General features: G+C 31.5%; 6 protein-coding genes across 7 annotated transcripts in view; 2 read left to right on the top strand and 4 right to left on the bottom strand.

Annotated features, from left to right (window-relative positions):
- Positions 1-42: 42 nt before the first annotated feature.
- LOC119608394 (protein canopy homolog 4) lies at positions 43-1198 on the bottom strand. Its single transcript, XM_037962798.1, has 2 exons — positions 935-1198; positions 43-873 (listed from the first exon to the last, which is right to left on the bottom strand). The coding sequence occupies exons 1-2, from the start codon at positions 1108-1110 to the stop codon at positions 366-368; spliced, it is 684 nt and encodes a 227-aa protein (XP_037818726.1). The 5' UTR covers positions 1111-1198; the 3' UTR covers positions 43-365.
- Positions 1199-1767: 569 nt separating this feature from the next.
- The window catches only part of LOC119608393 (putative protein TPRXL), a 30491-nt gene continuing 18545 nt past the window's right edge, over positions 1768-13713 (bottom strand). For both annotated transcript variants that reach the window (XM_037962796.1, XM_037962797.1), the window contains exon 3: positions 1768-2176. In XM_037962796.1, coding sequence (XP_037818724.1) covers positions 1918-2176 — 259 coding nt within the window. In that variant the 3' untranslated portion in view covers positions 1768-1917. The remainder of the gene's footprint in view (positions 2177-13713) is intronic.
- LOC119608395 lies at positions 5320-5988 on the bottom strand. The gene is made up of 2 exons (XM_037962799.1): positions 5744-5988; positions 5320-5666 (listed from the first exon to the last, which is right to left on the bottom strand). The coding sequence occupies exons 1-2, from the start codon at positions 5832-5834 to the stop codon at positions 5395-5397; spliced, it is 363 nt and encodes a 120-aa protein (XP_037818727.1). The 5' UTR covers positions 5835-5988; the 3' UTR covers positions 5320-5394.
- LOC119608398 lies at positions 7360-7846 on the bottom strand. The gene is made up of 2 exons (XM_037962802.1): positions 7768-7846; positions 7360-7714 (listed from the first exon to the last, which is right to left on the bottom strand). The coding sequence occupies exons 1-2, from the start codon at positions 7775-7777 to the stop codon at positions 7443-7445; spliced, it is 282 nt and encodes a 93-aa protein (XP_037818730.1). The 5' UTR covers positions 7778-7846; the 3' UTR covers positions 7360-7442.
- LOC119608403 lies at positions 8436-8954 on the top strand. Its single transcript, XM_037962807.1, has 2 exons — positions 8436-8551; positions 8636-8954. The coding sequence occupies exons 1-2, from the start codon at positions 8542-8544 to the stop codon at positions 8899-8901; spliced, it is 276 nt and encodes a 91-aa protein (XP_037818735.1). The 5' UTR covers positions 8436-8541; the 3' UTR covers positions 8902-8954.
- On the top strand, positions 12564-13010 carry LOC119608400. The gene is made up of 2 exons (XM_037962803.1): positions 12564-12621; positions 12680-13010. Exons 1-2 carry the CDS (start codon positions 12612-12614, stop codon positions 12949-12951), a joined length of 282 nt encoding a protein of 93 aa, XP_037818731.1. The 5' UTR covers positions 12564-12611; the 3' UTR covers positions 12952-13010.

Here is a 13713-nt window from a genome sequence, read left to right as displayed (position 1 = left end):
GTTGTTTCATTATTAAGGAAATGAAAATAGCCAAGATCATAATTTTATTTTAAATTATTTTATTTGATTAGTTCTTAATATTAAAATCTACTATCATTGATTTATTTGATATTTGTAAAATTTACATGATGACAAATGCAAACATGATTTCTAGGACTTAAAGCTAAAATAAATTCTTAAATTTCAATAAGGATACGTGACGTGTAATAATATGGGCAGGAAGAACCAAAATGTAAATAAAAACTTGTAAGGTTTTAATGTAAACTGATATATGTAGGTACTAGAAATTTGTTGAATTGAAATGTTTCTATAGTTTTTACTACATTGACTTTAAAATGGAATAGTGAAAGTAAATATAGTTTCTATTACAATTCCTGCTTATCTTCTTTGGTTTTCTTAGTCTTTTTCTTCGTATTTTTCGTATTTTCCTCCTGCCCCTCATCTTCTTCACTAGCTGCTGGCAATATTTCCTTTAGACATTTTCTATCATCGACAGCCAATACTTGTTCTTCACACAAGTGAACTATTAAATCTTTTTCATCCTGCTGCTTAAAATACCAATCCGAAATGACATCTTCATATTCCTCTAGCATATTTTCACATTGACTTTTCATTTGTGTGACCTCTACGGGAGGTTTATCCCATAATTCTAAAGGAATGCCCAAATCCACTTTAACACCTTTATCTACCAGGCCATGCAAAGTTTTAAAAGTCTGTGACATGCCTTTAGCGAAACGGGTACTATCACTTCTTTCTTTATGGAGATTATATTCCAAAATTCTATCACAAACATTCTCCGTAGATTCCAGCAGGCGCAATTCACTGCGTCGGTACTCAGTGCGTTTCTTGGGTTTAACATCGTCCAGTGAGTAACTAATTAAATAAGAATTTTAGTTATTAAAACTAACATATGTTTAGTTTCTCCAACACCTACCCTATCTCTATAACATCATGAGATTTGCCAGTTTCCTTGAGTCTTTCCTGCAGTTCAGTGGCCAATATTTTGCAAGTTTCACAGCGATTGGCATAGCGTACGCCTTGTTCTTCCTCGGGAGAGGAGGCCAACGCCATTACCATTAAGGAACTTATAAGTAATTTATAAATTAACATTTTTCCTTAAATAATTTAATTAAATTTGTTCTAGAAATGCCGGTGTCTGTGAAATAAATAAAATAATTTTTTGTTTACAAAATGCAACACTGACGTGTTTTTAATTGTTAAGGGCGTTTCTACACATATAGTGTGTTTACATAAATGTTGTTGTTGAACTGTTTTATCGACGATATGTTAAAGCGCAGTTTGCCACCATATGACGAGGTGAGTTTCAGTTTACACATTTTACAGCATAATTTTAGGTGCTCATAGAAACTAGAGCGTTACCATATGGTAAATATTTTGAATCAACATTTAAATGATTTGTTAGCACATGTTAGGGTGCTGGTGAGCATATAGCGCTGCCATATGATAAAAATTTCAAAATTTTCGATTTGCAATCAAAAACTTGGTCCGAATACGAAAATTTATATATTATTAGTATTATATATTATAAAAAAATATTTATACTTCTCTTTAAAAAAATTTATATCAAAAATCTCAAAATCAAAAATCTAAAATAATCTTTATTAAAAACTGTATGTATCTCTCATCGCCAGTTACTCCCTTAAATTTGAAAATAATATAAATAATAATAATAAACTTTTTTTTCTTTAAATACGTTTTTCTTTTATTAATTAAAAATTATTTATTAAAAATTTCTTAACACTATTTTATGTATAAATCTTTTGTTAATTATTTTCAAAAATTTCCCTTTACACATCTTATGTGTTCTTGGTTTCACAATATATATTTCTTATTAGAGATCCTTATTTTGCAAACAACCAAAAAAATCCAAAATTATTTTTTATAAATTTACTTCTGTTAAATTTCATTTTTGTTTTTTATGTTCTCTCCCTTCTCTTCTTCTTTTTCTAGAATTTTATCCGTTTGCTGTTTAATCAATGCTTTTACATCACTATTCTTATTATTATTTTGTAAATGATTGTGGGTTTTATTTAAATGTTGTTGATGCCGCTGCTGTAGATCTGCAAAGGAGCGGACTTGTAAAAATAGGCCACTGTTCAATAGACGAGCTTGATGTTCTTGAGCTTTAGCGCGTAAGCAGGCAATCGAATTATTTCTGAAAATGGAAGAAAACAAAATTTAACAAATAATGTACCAAATTTCAACAGAAAAAAATTTTCTTTTATAAATTTGCTTGATAACTTCAAAAGGTATAAAATGTATAAACCGTCCTAAAGTCTGGACTATAGACTGTTGTATAGTCCAGACTATAGACTGTTCTAAAGTCCAGACTATAGACCATTCTATAGTCCAGACTATAGACTATTCTCTAGTAAAGACTATAGACTGTTCTATAGTCCAGACTATAGACTGTTCTATAGTCCAGACTATAGACTGTTCTATAGTCCAGACTATAGACTATTCTATAGACCAGACTATAGACTGTTCTATAGTCCAGACTATAGACTATTCTATAGACCAGACTATAGACTGTTCTATAGTCCAGACTATAGACTGTACTATAGTCCAGACTATAGACTGTTCTATAGTCCAGACTATAGACTATTCTATAGACCAGACTATAGACTGTTCTATAGTCCAGACTATAGACTATTCTATAGACCAGACTATAGACTGTTCTATAGTCCAGACTATAGACTGTTCTATAGTCCAGACTATAGACTGTACTATAGTCCAGACTATAGACTGTACTATAGTCCAGACTATAGACTGTTCTATAGTTCAGACTATAGACTGTTCTATAGTTCAGAATATAAACTGTTCTATAGTCCAGACTTTAGACAGTTCTATAGTCCAGATTATAGACTGTTCTATAGTCCAGATTATAGACTGTTCTATAGTCCAGTCTATAGACTGTTCTATAGTCCAGTCTATAGACTGTTCTATAGTCCAGTCTATAGACTGTTCTATAGTGCAGACTATAGACTGTTCTATAGTGCAAACTATATACTGTTCTATAGTCCAGACTATAGACTGTTCTATATTCCAGACTATAGACTGTTCTTTAGTCCAGACTATAGACTGTTCTATAGTCCAGACTATAGAATGTTCTATAGTCCAGACTATAGAATGTTCTATAGTCCAGACTATAGAATGTTCTATAGTCCAGACTTAGACTGTTCGATAGTCCAGACAATAGACTGTTCTATAGTCCAGACTATAGACTGTTCTATAGTCCAGACTATAGACTGTTCTATAGTCCAGACTATAGACTGTTCTATAGTCCAGACTATAGAATGTTCTATAGTCCAGACTATAGAATGTTCTATAGTCCAGACTATAGAATGTTCTATAGTCCAGACTATAGAATGTTCTATAGTCCAGACTATAGACTGTTCGATAGTGCTAACTATAGACTGTTCTATAGTCTAGACTATATACTGTTCTATAGTCTAAACTATAGACTGTTCTATAGTCCATACTATAGACTGTTCTATATTCCAGACTATAGACTGTTCTATAGTCCAGACTATAGATTGTTGTATAGTCCAGACTATAGACTGTTCTTTAGTCCAGACTATAGAATGTTCTATAGTCCAGACTATAGAATGTTCTATAGTCCAGACTTAGACTGTTCTATAGTGTAGACTATAGACTGTTCTATATTCCAGACTATAGACTGTACTATAGTCCAGACTATAGACTGTACTATAGTCCAGACTATAGACTGTACTATAGTCCAGACTATAGACTGTACTATAGCCCAGTCTATAGACTGTTCTATAGTCCAGTCTATAGACTGTTCTATAGTGCAGACTATAGACTGTTCTATAGTGCAAACTATATACTGTTCTATAGTCCAGACTATAGACTGTTCGATAGTGCTGACTATAGACTGTTCTATAGTCTAGACTATAGACTGTTCTATAGTGTAGACTATAGACTGTTCTATATTCCAGACTATAGACTGTACTATAGTCCAGACTATAGACTGTACTATAGTCCAGACTATAGACTGTTCTATAGTCCAGTCTATAGACTGTTCTATAGTCCAGTCTATAGACTGTTCTATAGTCCAGTCTATAGACTGTTCTATAGTGCAGACTATAGACTGTTCTATAGTGCAAACTATATACTGTTCTATAGTCCAGACTATAGACTGTTCTATAGTCCAGACTATAGACTGTTCTATAGTCCAGACTATAGATTGTTGTATAGTCCAGACTATAGACTGTTCTTTAGTCCAGACTATAGACTGTTCTATAGTCCAGACTATAGAATGTTCTATAGTCCAGACTATAGAATGTTCTATAGTCCAGACTATAGAATGTTCTATAGTCCAGACTTAGACTGTTCGATAGTCCAGACTATAGACTGTTCTATAGTCCAGACTATAGACTGTTCTTTAGTCCAGACTATAGAATGTTCTATAGTCCAGACTATAGAATGTTCTATAGTCCAGACTATAGAATGTTCTATAGTCCAGACTATAGACTGTTCGATAGTGCAGACTATAGACTGTTCTATAGTCTAGACTATATACTGTTCTATAGTCTAAACTATAGACTGTTCTATAGTCCATACTATAGACTGTTCTATATTCCAGACTATAGACTGTTCTATAGTCCAGACTATAGATTGTTGTATAGTCCAGACTATAGACTGTTCGATAGTGCTGACTATAGACTGTTCTATAGTCTAGACTATAGACTGTTCTATAGTGTAGACTATAGACTGTTCTATATTCCAGACTATAGACTGTACTATAGTCCAGACTATAGACTGTACTATAGTCCAGACTATAGACTGTACTATAGTCCAGACTATAGACTGTACTATAGCCCAGATTATAGACTGTACTAAAGTTCAGACTATAGACTGAGCTATAGTCCGGACTATAGACAGTTCTATAGTCCAGACTGTAGAGTGTTCTATAGTCCGGACTGTAAAATAGTCAATAGTCCAGACTTTAATCTGGCTTATAATCCTGACAATATCCTTGCCCATAATGTAGTCCATTCTGGACTATAGACTATAATCTTGTTTATAGTCCAGACTACAGCTTTGTCTTTAGTCCAGACCATAGTCTTGTCTAGTCCAAACTATGGTCTTGTTCACAGACCAGACTATAGTTTTGTCTTCATATACCATACCCTAGTCCTCTCTCTAGTCCTGTCTACGGTCCAGACTATAGTCTTGTCTATAGTTTAGACTATAGTTCTGACTTTAGATTGTTCCATAACGAGGACTATAGACTTTTCTATAGTATATGTTTAATAACAATTTAAACCAATAATATTACTGCTGGAAAAATCTGCTATATATATATTTGGCTATTTTCTTTTAATAAATTTTACAAGTATATAATATTTATTAAGCAGCGGCTTCTGGACATGGTTCAACCCACTTCCATTCTTCGAATGAAACACATTCACCCTTAGCGGAATCGAAACCTTGAGAATCAGGACAACGTACCGACTCAGCAGAAGCACCGGCCGATTTACACAACCAGTAGTGAGTGGGGTCCCAGAAGTTACGAATGGGTATATTTAAATTGTTTCTAGAACACTGAGGTTCATTATTGCCATCAGGATCACAGGATAAAACACCGGCTACAGCCAATGACAAGATGGTCAAGCAGATGACTACAATAAGTAGGAAATAGTTACAGTAATTGTTATATAGAAGCGAGAATCAAAATGTCTATTTTCTAACAACTTACTATTAGACTTCATGTTTGCTTTAATTGTTGAAATAAAAATCGCGGTTCTTTGGTGAATAATAGCAACTTGTTGTAACTTCACTTGGTGCATTGCTATTTATAGTAAGATGTGAAGAAAATATTACATATTTACAGTTAATTTAGTTGTAAAGAATTTTACTTTTATGAACTTTTTTTATCAAATAGTAAATTTAATGCAACTCTAATTATTTCAGTTTGTTATCAATTTGACGACATACACGTTTTTAATTGAACTATTAATAAAAATTACTACATATTTTTTGCCAATGATGAGTAACACGAGTACTTGTGTGCAATTTTAATGGAAAATATTTGTAACATTTTTGCACAAGGTGAAAAGAAATATGTATTTTTATATGTAAAAAGATAGAAAACTTGATGAACTTGGCGAGCAAAAATTTTTTGAGATAACAGAAAAATGATAGAGATCATGGAGAATCTATGATCTTATGATCATATATGATCATATTTAATAATTTAAATCTCACTTAGTTTCAGATCTTCAAAATTATGAAGATCGATATATCTTAGTCCAGATTATATTCTTGTCTATAATTTTTTCTATAGTCTAGGTTAAAGCCTTGTTTACAGTTCAGACTATAATTTATCTATGGTTCAGATAATAGTCTTCTTTTTCATCCTGACTTTTCTGTAGTCCAGACTATAGTCTTCTCTATAGTCTGGAGAATCGTTTTATTTATAGTCCAGACTATAGTCTAGACTATAGTACTGTCTATAGTCCAGACTGTAGTCCCGTATATGGTCTAGGCTATAGTCATGTTTATAGACCGGACTATAGTCTTGTCTATAATCCAGACTATAGTCTTGTCTACAGTCTGGACTATAATCTTGTCTATAGTCTAGACTATAGTCTACACTATATAGTCCAGACTATAGTCTTTTCTATAGTTCAGACTACAATCTTTTCTATAGTTCAGACTATAGTCTTGTCTATAGTCTGGACTATAGTCTTGTCTATAGTACAGACTATAGTCTTGTCTATAGTCTAGACTATAAACTTGCCTATAGTCCATACTATAGTTTTGTCTATTGTCCAGACTATAATCTTTTAAATAATCCAGACTATAATCTTGTAAATAATCCAGACTATATTCTTGTCTATAGTCCAGACTATAGTCTTGTCTATAGTCCTGACTATAGTCTTATCCAGACAATAGTCTTGCCTATAGTTCAAATTATAATCTTGTCTTTAGTCCAGATTATAGTCTATAGTCCAAACTATAGTCTTGTATATAGTCCAGACTATAGTCTTGTCTATAGTCCAGACTATAGTCTAGTTTATAGTCCAAACTATAGTCTAGTCTATAGTCCAGACTATATTTTAGTCTATAGTGCAGACTATATTTTAGTCTATAGTCCAGACTGTAGTCTAGTCTTTAGTCCAGACTATAGTCTTGTCTATAGTCCACACTTAGTCTTGTCTATAGACCAGACTTTAACCTTTTCTAAAGTCCAGACAACAGCCTTGTTTGTAGTGTACACTATAGTCTATAATGTAGACTATAGTCTCGTCCAGTCGAATCTAGAATATGGACTTGTATATAGTCTCGTTCCGTGCTTGGAAACAGGTAATGTTTTACTAATGCATAACATTTTTAAGCTTTATTATTTTCTATCAGATTTTATTAATTTTCAATATCATTGACAAATCATATATTTAGGCGGATGCTTCAGGACAAGGTGGGGTCCATACCCATTGGTCGAATGGTACACATGCACCCTTAGCAGAATCAAAACCTTCTGAATCGGGACAACGTACCGACTCAGCAGCAGCACCGGCAGCTGTACATAACCAGTAGCGAGTAGGGTCCCAGAAGTTACGAATGGGTACATTCAAATTGCTGCTTGAACATTGAGGTTCATTATTGCCATCCGGATCACAGGCCAAGACGCAGGCAAAAGTTAAAGCCAAAATTGCGAAAAAGATAACTGTGGAGAAAATGGTTAGGGATGTATATTCAAAATCGGAAAAGTTAACTTACCCGATTTCATTTTGTTTTAATTTGTGTTGTGCTTCCTTTGATATGCAACGTTAATGGAAAACTTATTGCTATAGTCGGGTGTGGTTTGGTATTTATATCAAAATTTTGTGAAATTACATTGTTTAGAAATATCTATTACTTGAGTCTGAAGTATATAAGTTTTTCTTTAATTGTAACCAGACACTTGTAAAATTTTAATAGTAATCTTATCGATTTGCAAACTTTCATTCAAAATTTTAGTTTCTAACCAATTTAAAATGTATTTTTGACTTTAATTGACAATGTTTGTCGAAAAAATACTATAATTATGAAAATTTCGCAAGTGTCTGGTTACAATGAGTAAAAAATAAAACAAATGTACTTTAAACTTAAAGAGTAGATATCTTTTAACAATGTAATTTTTCAAGATGTTTGTTCTAAATACTAGACAAGTTGTCCCGACTCTCAAGGTTTCGATTCTGCTAAGGGTGAATGTGTACCATTTGATCAATGGGTATGGATAGCATCTTGACCTGAAGCCTCTAACTATATAAGCCTCTAACTATTTTGTAAATGATCCTCTTTTCTTAAATTCTATTATAAAAACATTAGTATTTTCATTAACACTTTCCAAATTTAGTTTAATTAAAACAACTGTTTTTTATCAAATAGATAAATGTAGCAAATTTTGCAAACTAAAATATAAAATTTTGATATAAATAGCAGACAAATTTTCAAATTATTATCAAGTACCCTAGTTCCCTTGACTACTACAGAGCCAAAAAAAAATCAAAAATGAAATTTGGTAAATATTTAACAATACAAAATTCTTCACACTAAGTTTAGTTATATCGCATCCAATTTACATTATTTTAACTTATTTTTCCAGTTATCTTTTTCGCTATTTTGGCTTTCGCCATTGCCTGCGTTTTGGCCTGCGATCCCGATGGCAACAATCAACCTGAATGTACCAGTAAAAATTTAAATGTACCCGTTCGTAACTTCTGGGATCCCACTCACTATTGGTTGTGTAAATCTGCTGGTGCCGCTGCTGAATCTGTACGTTGTCCCGATGCTGAAGGTTTCGATTCAGCCAAGGGTGCTTGCGTACCCTTCGATCAATGGAAATGGACAGAACCTTGCCCTTCTGCTTAAATATAATGATAATTTGTTGAAGACAAATAAATGAAAAAACGTTTTTTATGAAATTCTAATTGTTTCCTTAAGGTTTAAAATCGAGGTTTAATTAGAAGTTTATTAGTAGGACTTTTGACCTAAATTGAAAGTTAGTCAGTTTCCCAATTTTAGGCAATAAAAAATTGTATTCTTAGAAATATAAGTAATATAGTCTGTACCATAGTCTAATCTAAAATTCGGACTAAAGTCTAGTTTATAGTGTAAATGATAATTCAGTCAATTATCTGGACTACAGTCTTATATTCACTCACTATAGGTTAGTTGCAGTATGGTCATCAGTCTACTGCTTAGTTTGGAATATAGTTTTACCTATAATAAAGGCTATAGTCTATATATAATAAAGGTTTATCTGCTGTGATGTTTAAAGCCTTTACTTTAGTTTAGTCTATTCTATAGTATGGACTACAGCCTATTCTATGATCTGGACTATAGTGTATTCTATAGTCAGGACTATAGTATACTCGAAACCATTCGACGCAACAAAAGCTGAACTAAAAATATGGGTGAGAGAATCCCATAAGGCCTCTTGGAATAATGAAACAGTGGGTAGAACCACGAAGATCCTATGGTGAAGTCATTTCAACAGCTGATTGTTTTTTTGTCCATGGAAATTTAGCCCGAAGTTGTCAAACTCAATATAAAAAAAATTCTCTCTCAAACCCGACGCTGTCAAACTACATATATACAAAATTTCATGTATTCGCCGCAAAATGAAATGACTTCACATTATAGTCTATTCGCCTTGGATCCAAGTATATTGGAGGTGATGTTATTCCGGAAATAACATTCCTGACTAACACTGATTGGACTGTGTTTATGAACACTGAAAAATAATTCATTCATTTCCCTCCTTTTTTTCATGATAAGGAGCACACAACAGGTCCGATAGTGGCCTCGGTGTATTTCTTCGGATTTTATGTAGTGTACATCATCCTATCAAGCTACCTACCTACCATAGTCTACTCAATAGTCTGGACCATAGTCTATTCAATAGTCTGGACTATAATAACTAAAGTCAAAAGAATTGTCTATTCTAAAGTATAATCTGGAGCCTATTGGCTAGGCTGGACTGTAGTCTGTTCTGTTCTGTTCTAACTAACTACTAACTAACTAACTAACTACTAACTAACTAACTAACTAACTAACTAACTAACTAACTAACTAACTAACTAACTAACTAACTAACTAACTAACTAACTAACTAACTAACTAACTAACTAACTAACTACTAACTAACTAACTAACTAACTAACTACTACTAACTAACTAACTAACTAACTAACTAACTAACTAACTAACTAACTAACTAACTACTAACTAACTAACTAACTAACTAACTAACTAACTAACTAACTAACTAACTAACTAACTAACTAACTAACTAACTAACTAACTAACTAACTAACTACTAACTAACTAACTAACTAACTAACTAACTAACTAACTAACTAACTAACTAACTAACTAACTAACTAACTAACTAACTAACTAACTAACTAACTAACTAACTAACTAACTAACTAACTAACTAACTAACTAACTAACTAACTAACTAACTAACTAACTAACTACTAACTAACTAACTACTAACTAACTAACTAACTAACTAACTAACTAACTAACTAACTAACTAACTAACTAACTAACTACTAACTAACTACTACTAACTAACTAACTAACTACTAACTAACTAACTAACTAACTAACTAACTAACTAACTAACTAACTAACTAACTAACTAACTAACTAACTAACTAACTAACTAACTAACTAACTAACTAACTAACTAACTACTAACTAACTAACTAACTAACTAACTAACTAACTAACTAACTACTAACTAACTAACTAACTAACTAACTAACTAACTAACTAACTAACTAACTAACTAACTAACTAACTAACTAACTAACTACTAACTAACTAACTAACTAACTAACTAACTAACTAACTAACTAACTAACTAACTAACTAACTAACTAACTAACTAACTAACTAACTAACTAACTAACTAACTAACTAACTAACTAACTAACTAACTAACTAACTAACTAACTAACTAACTACTAACTAACTAACTAACTACTAACTAACTAACTACTAACTAACTAACTAACTAACTAACTAACTAACTAACTACTAACTAACTAACTAACTAACTAACTAACTAACTAACTAACTAACTAACTAACTAACTACTAACTAACTAACTACTAACTAACTAACTACTAACTAACTAACTAACTAACTAACTAACTAACTAACTAACTAACTAACTAACTAACTAACTAACTAACTACTAACTAACTAACTAACTAACTACTAACTAACTAACTAACTAACTAACTAACTAACTAACTAACTAACTAACTAACTAACTAACTAACTAACTAACTAACTAACTACTAACTAACTAACTACTAACTAACTAACTACTAACTAACTAACTAACTAACTACTACTAACTAACTAACTACTAACTAACTAACTAACTAACTAACTAACTAACTACTAACTAACTAAACTAACTAACTAACTAACTAACTAACTAACTACTAACTAACTAACTAACTACTAACTAACTAACTAACTACTAACTAACTAACTAACTAACTAACTAACTAACTAACTACTAACTAACTAACTAACTAACTAACTAACTAACTAACTAACTAACTAACTAACTAACTAACTACTAACTAAACTAACTAACTAACTAACTAACTAACTAACTAACTAACTAACTAAACTAACTAACTAACTAACTACTAACTAACTAACTAACTAACTAACTAACTAACTAACTAACTAACTAACTAACTACTAACTACTAACTAACTAACTACTAACAACTAACTAACTACTAACTAACTAACTAACTAACTAACTACTAACTAACTAACTAACTAACTAACTAACTAACTAACTAACTAACTAACTAACTAACTAACTAACTAACTAACTAACTAAACTAACTAACTAACTAACTACTAACGAACTAACTAACTACTAACTAACTAACTAACTAACTAAACTAACTAACTAACTAACTAACTAACGAACTACTAACTAACTAACTAACTAACTAACTAACTACTAACTAACTAACTAACTAACTAACTAACTAACTAACTAACTAACTAACTAACTAACTAACTAACTAACTAACTAACTACTAACTAACTACTAACTAACTAACTAACTAACTAACTAACTAACTAACTAACTAACTAACTAACTAACTAACTAACTAACTAACTTACTAACTAGGTAACGATTGGCGAAAATAGGGAGAAATTGGAGCTTGAATCCTAAATCATACAAAATTCATTTGAAATAAGTTTTATGAACAACTATTATAAATTTTATTCCGATGTTATATATAAGTGAATGCAATTAAAAATAAATTTTTCCTTGATGTTTCGATATGAAGAGCAAATGCATTTTAGGACTTTAATTGAGCAATTTTGTTAATAAATATGTAGTTCAATTTTACAATTGTGTTAACAAATTGAAAACACATGTTTTTCAAAACATATTAGTAAACTTCAAATTGTAATGGAAGTAATTTTACAACTTTTTATATAAATACTAAACTAAACTAGAAAACATCTATAACTTCCCTAGTAGCATTGAAACTAAGGTACACACCTCAAAATTTGCACAACATGAAAACTGGTAAGTAAACTACGTTTTCCGTAACCTAACAAAAACTTAAATTTGTTTTTTTCTTTAGTAATCCTTTTCACTATTTTGGTCCTTGCTGTTGCCGGTGTTTTGGCCTGTGATCCTGATGGCAATAATCAGCCAGAATGTACAAGCAGTAATTTAAATGTACCCATACGTAACTTCTGGGATCCCACTCATTATTGGGTGTGTAAATCGGCCGGTGCTGCTGCTGAGTCGGTACGTTGTCCCGATTCACAAGGTTTCGATTCTGCTAAGGGTGCTTGTGTTTCGTTTGATGAATGGCAATGGACTGAACCATGTCCAGAGGCTGCCGCTTAAAATTAAATACATACCTTACTATTGTGAATAACGAATAAATGTTAATTTCAATTGCAAAATAAAAATGTTTTATTTTGAAAAGTTTTTGCTGTAGTGTGGACTATAGTCTAAAGTCTTGACTATGGTCTTGTCTATAGTCTAGTCTATACTATAGTATAGTCTATATTCTGGACTATAGCTTAATCTATAGTCTAAACAATAATCTCTCCTATAATCTATTCTATAGTTTGGAATATAGTTTAGTTACAGTCTGGTCTATAGCCTAGTACAAAGTTTGGACTATAGTCTATAGGTTTAAATAAAATAATGTTGTTTAAAGTTTGGACTATAATCTAGACTAGTATATGGTCTATAGTTTACTTTATGATTTGGAATAGAGTTGAATATAATTTAGACTATAGTCCAAACTATAGAATAGTATATAGATGAGACAGGTTAGACTAGACAAAAGTCTAGATTATAGACAATAGTATGGTCTATGCTATAGTATATTCTACAATGTAGTTTATGGTTTTACACTAAAATCTAGTCTATAGTCTAGACTATAGTCTATTCCAAAGACTGGATATCATATATTCTATAGACTGAACTATAGTATGGAATATAGTCTGAACTATAGTCTATTTTGCAGTCTGGACTTAGTCTAGTCTAGTCTATAGTCTCGACTATAATTGTGGACTATAGTATATTCTATAGTCTGGACTATAGTCTATTTTATATTCTGGACTATGGTCTAGTCTATAGTCTTGGATTATAGTCTAT

This window comes from Lucilia sericata, unplaced genomic scaffold, assembly GCF_015586225.1.
Source record: "Lucilia sericata isolate MDLA Ls3-8-SP2 unplaced genomic scaffold, ASM1558622v1 Contig000830F_arrow, whole genome shotgun sequence".
In the NCBI taxonomy this organism is placed as follows: domain Eukaryota; kingdom Metazoa; phylum Arthropoda; class Insecta; order Diptera; family Calliphoridae; genus Lucilia; species Lucilia sericata.
The sequence above is the reverse complement of the archived record's forward strand: the minus strand, read 5'-3'. Positions and strand labels throughout refer to the sequence as shown.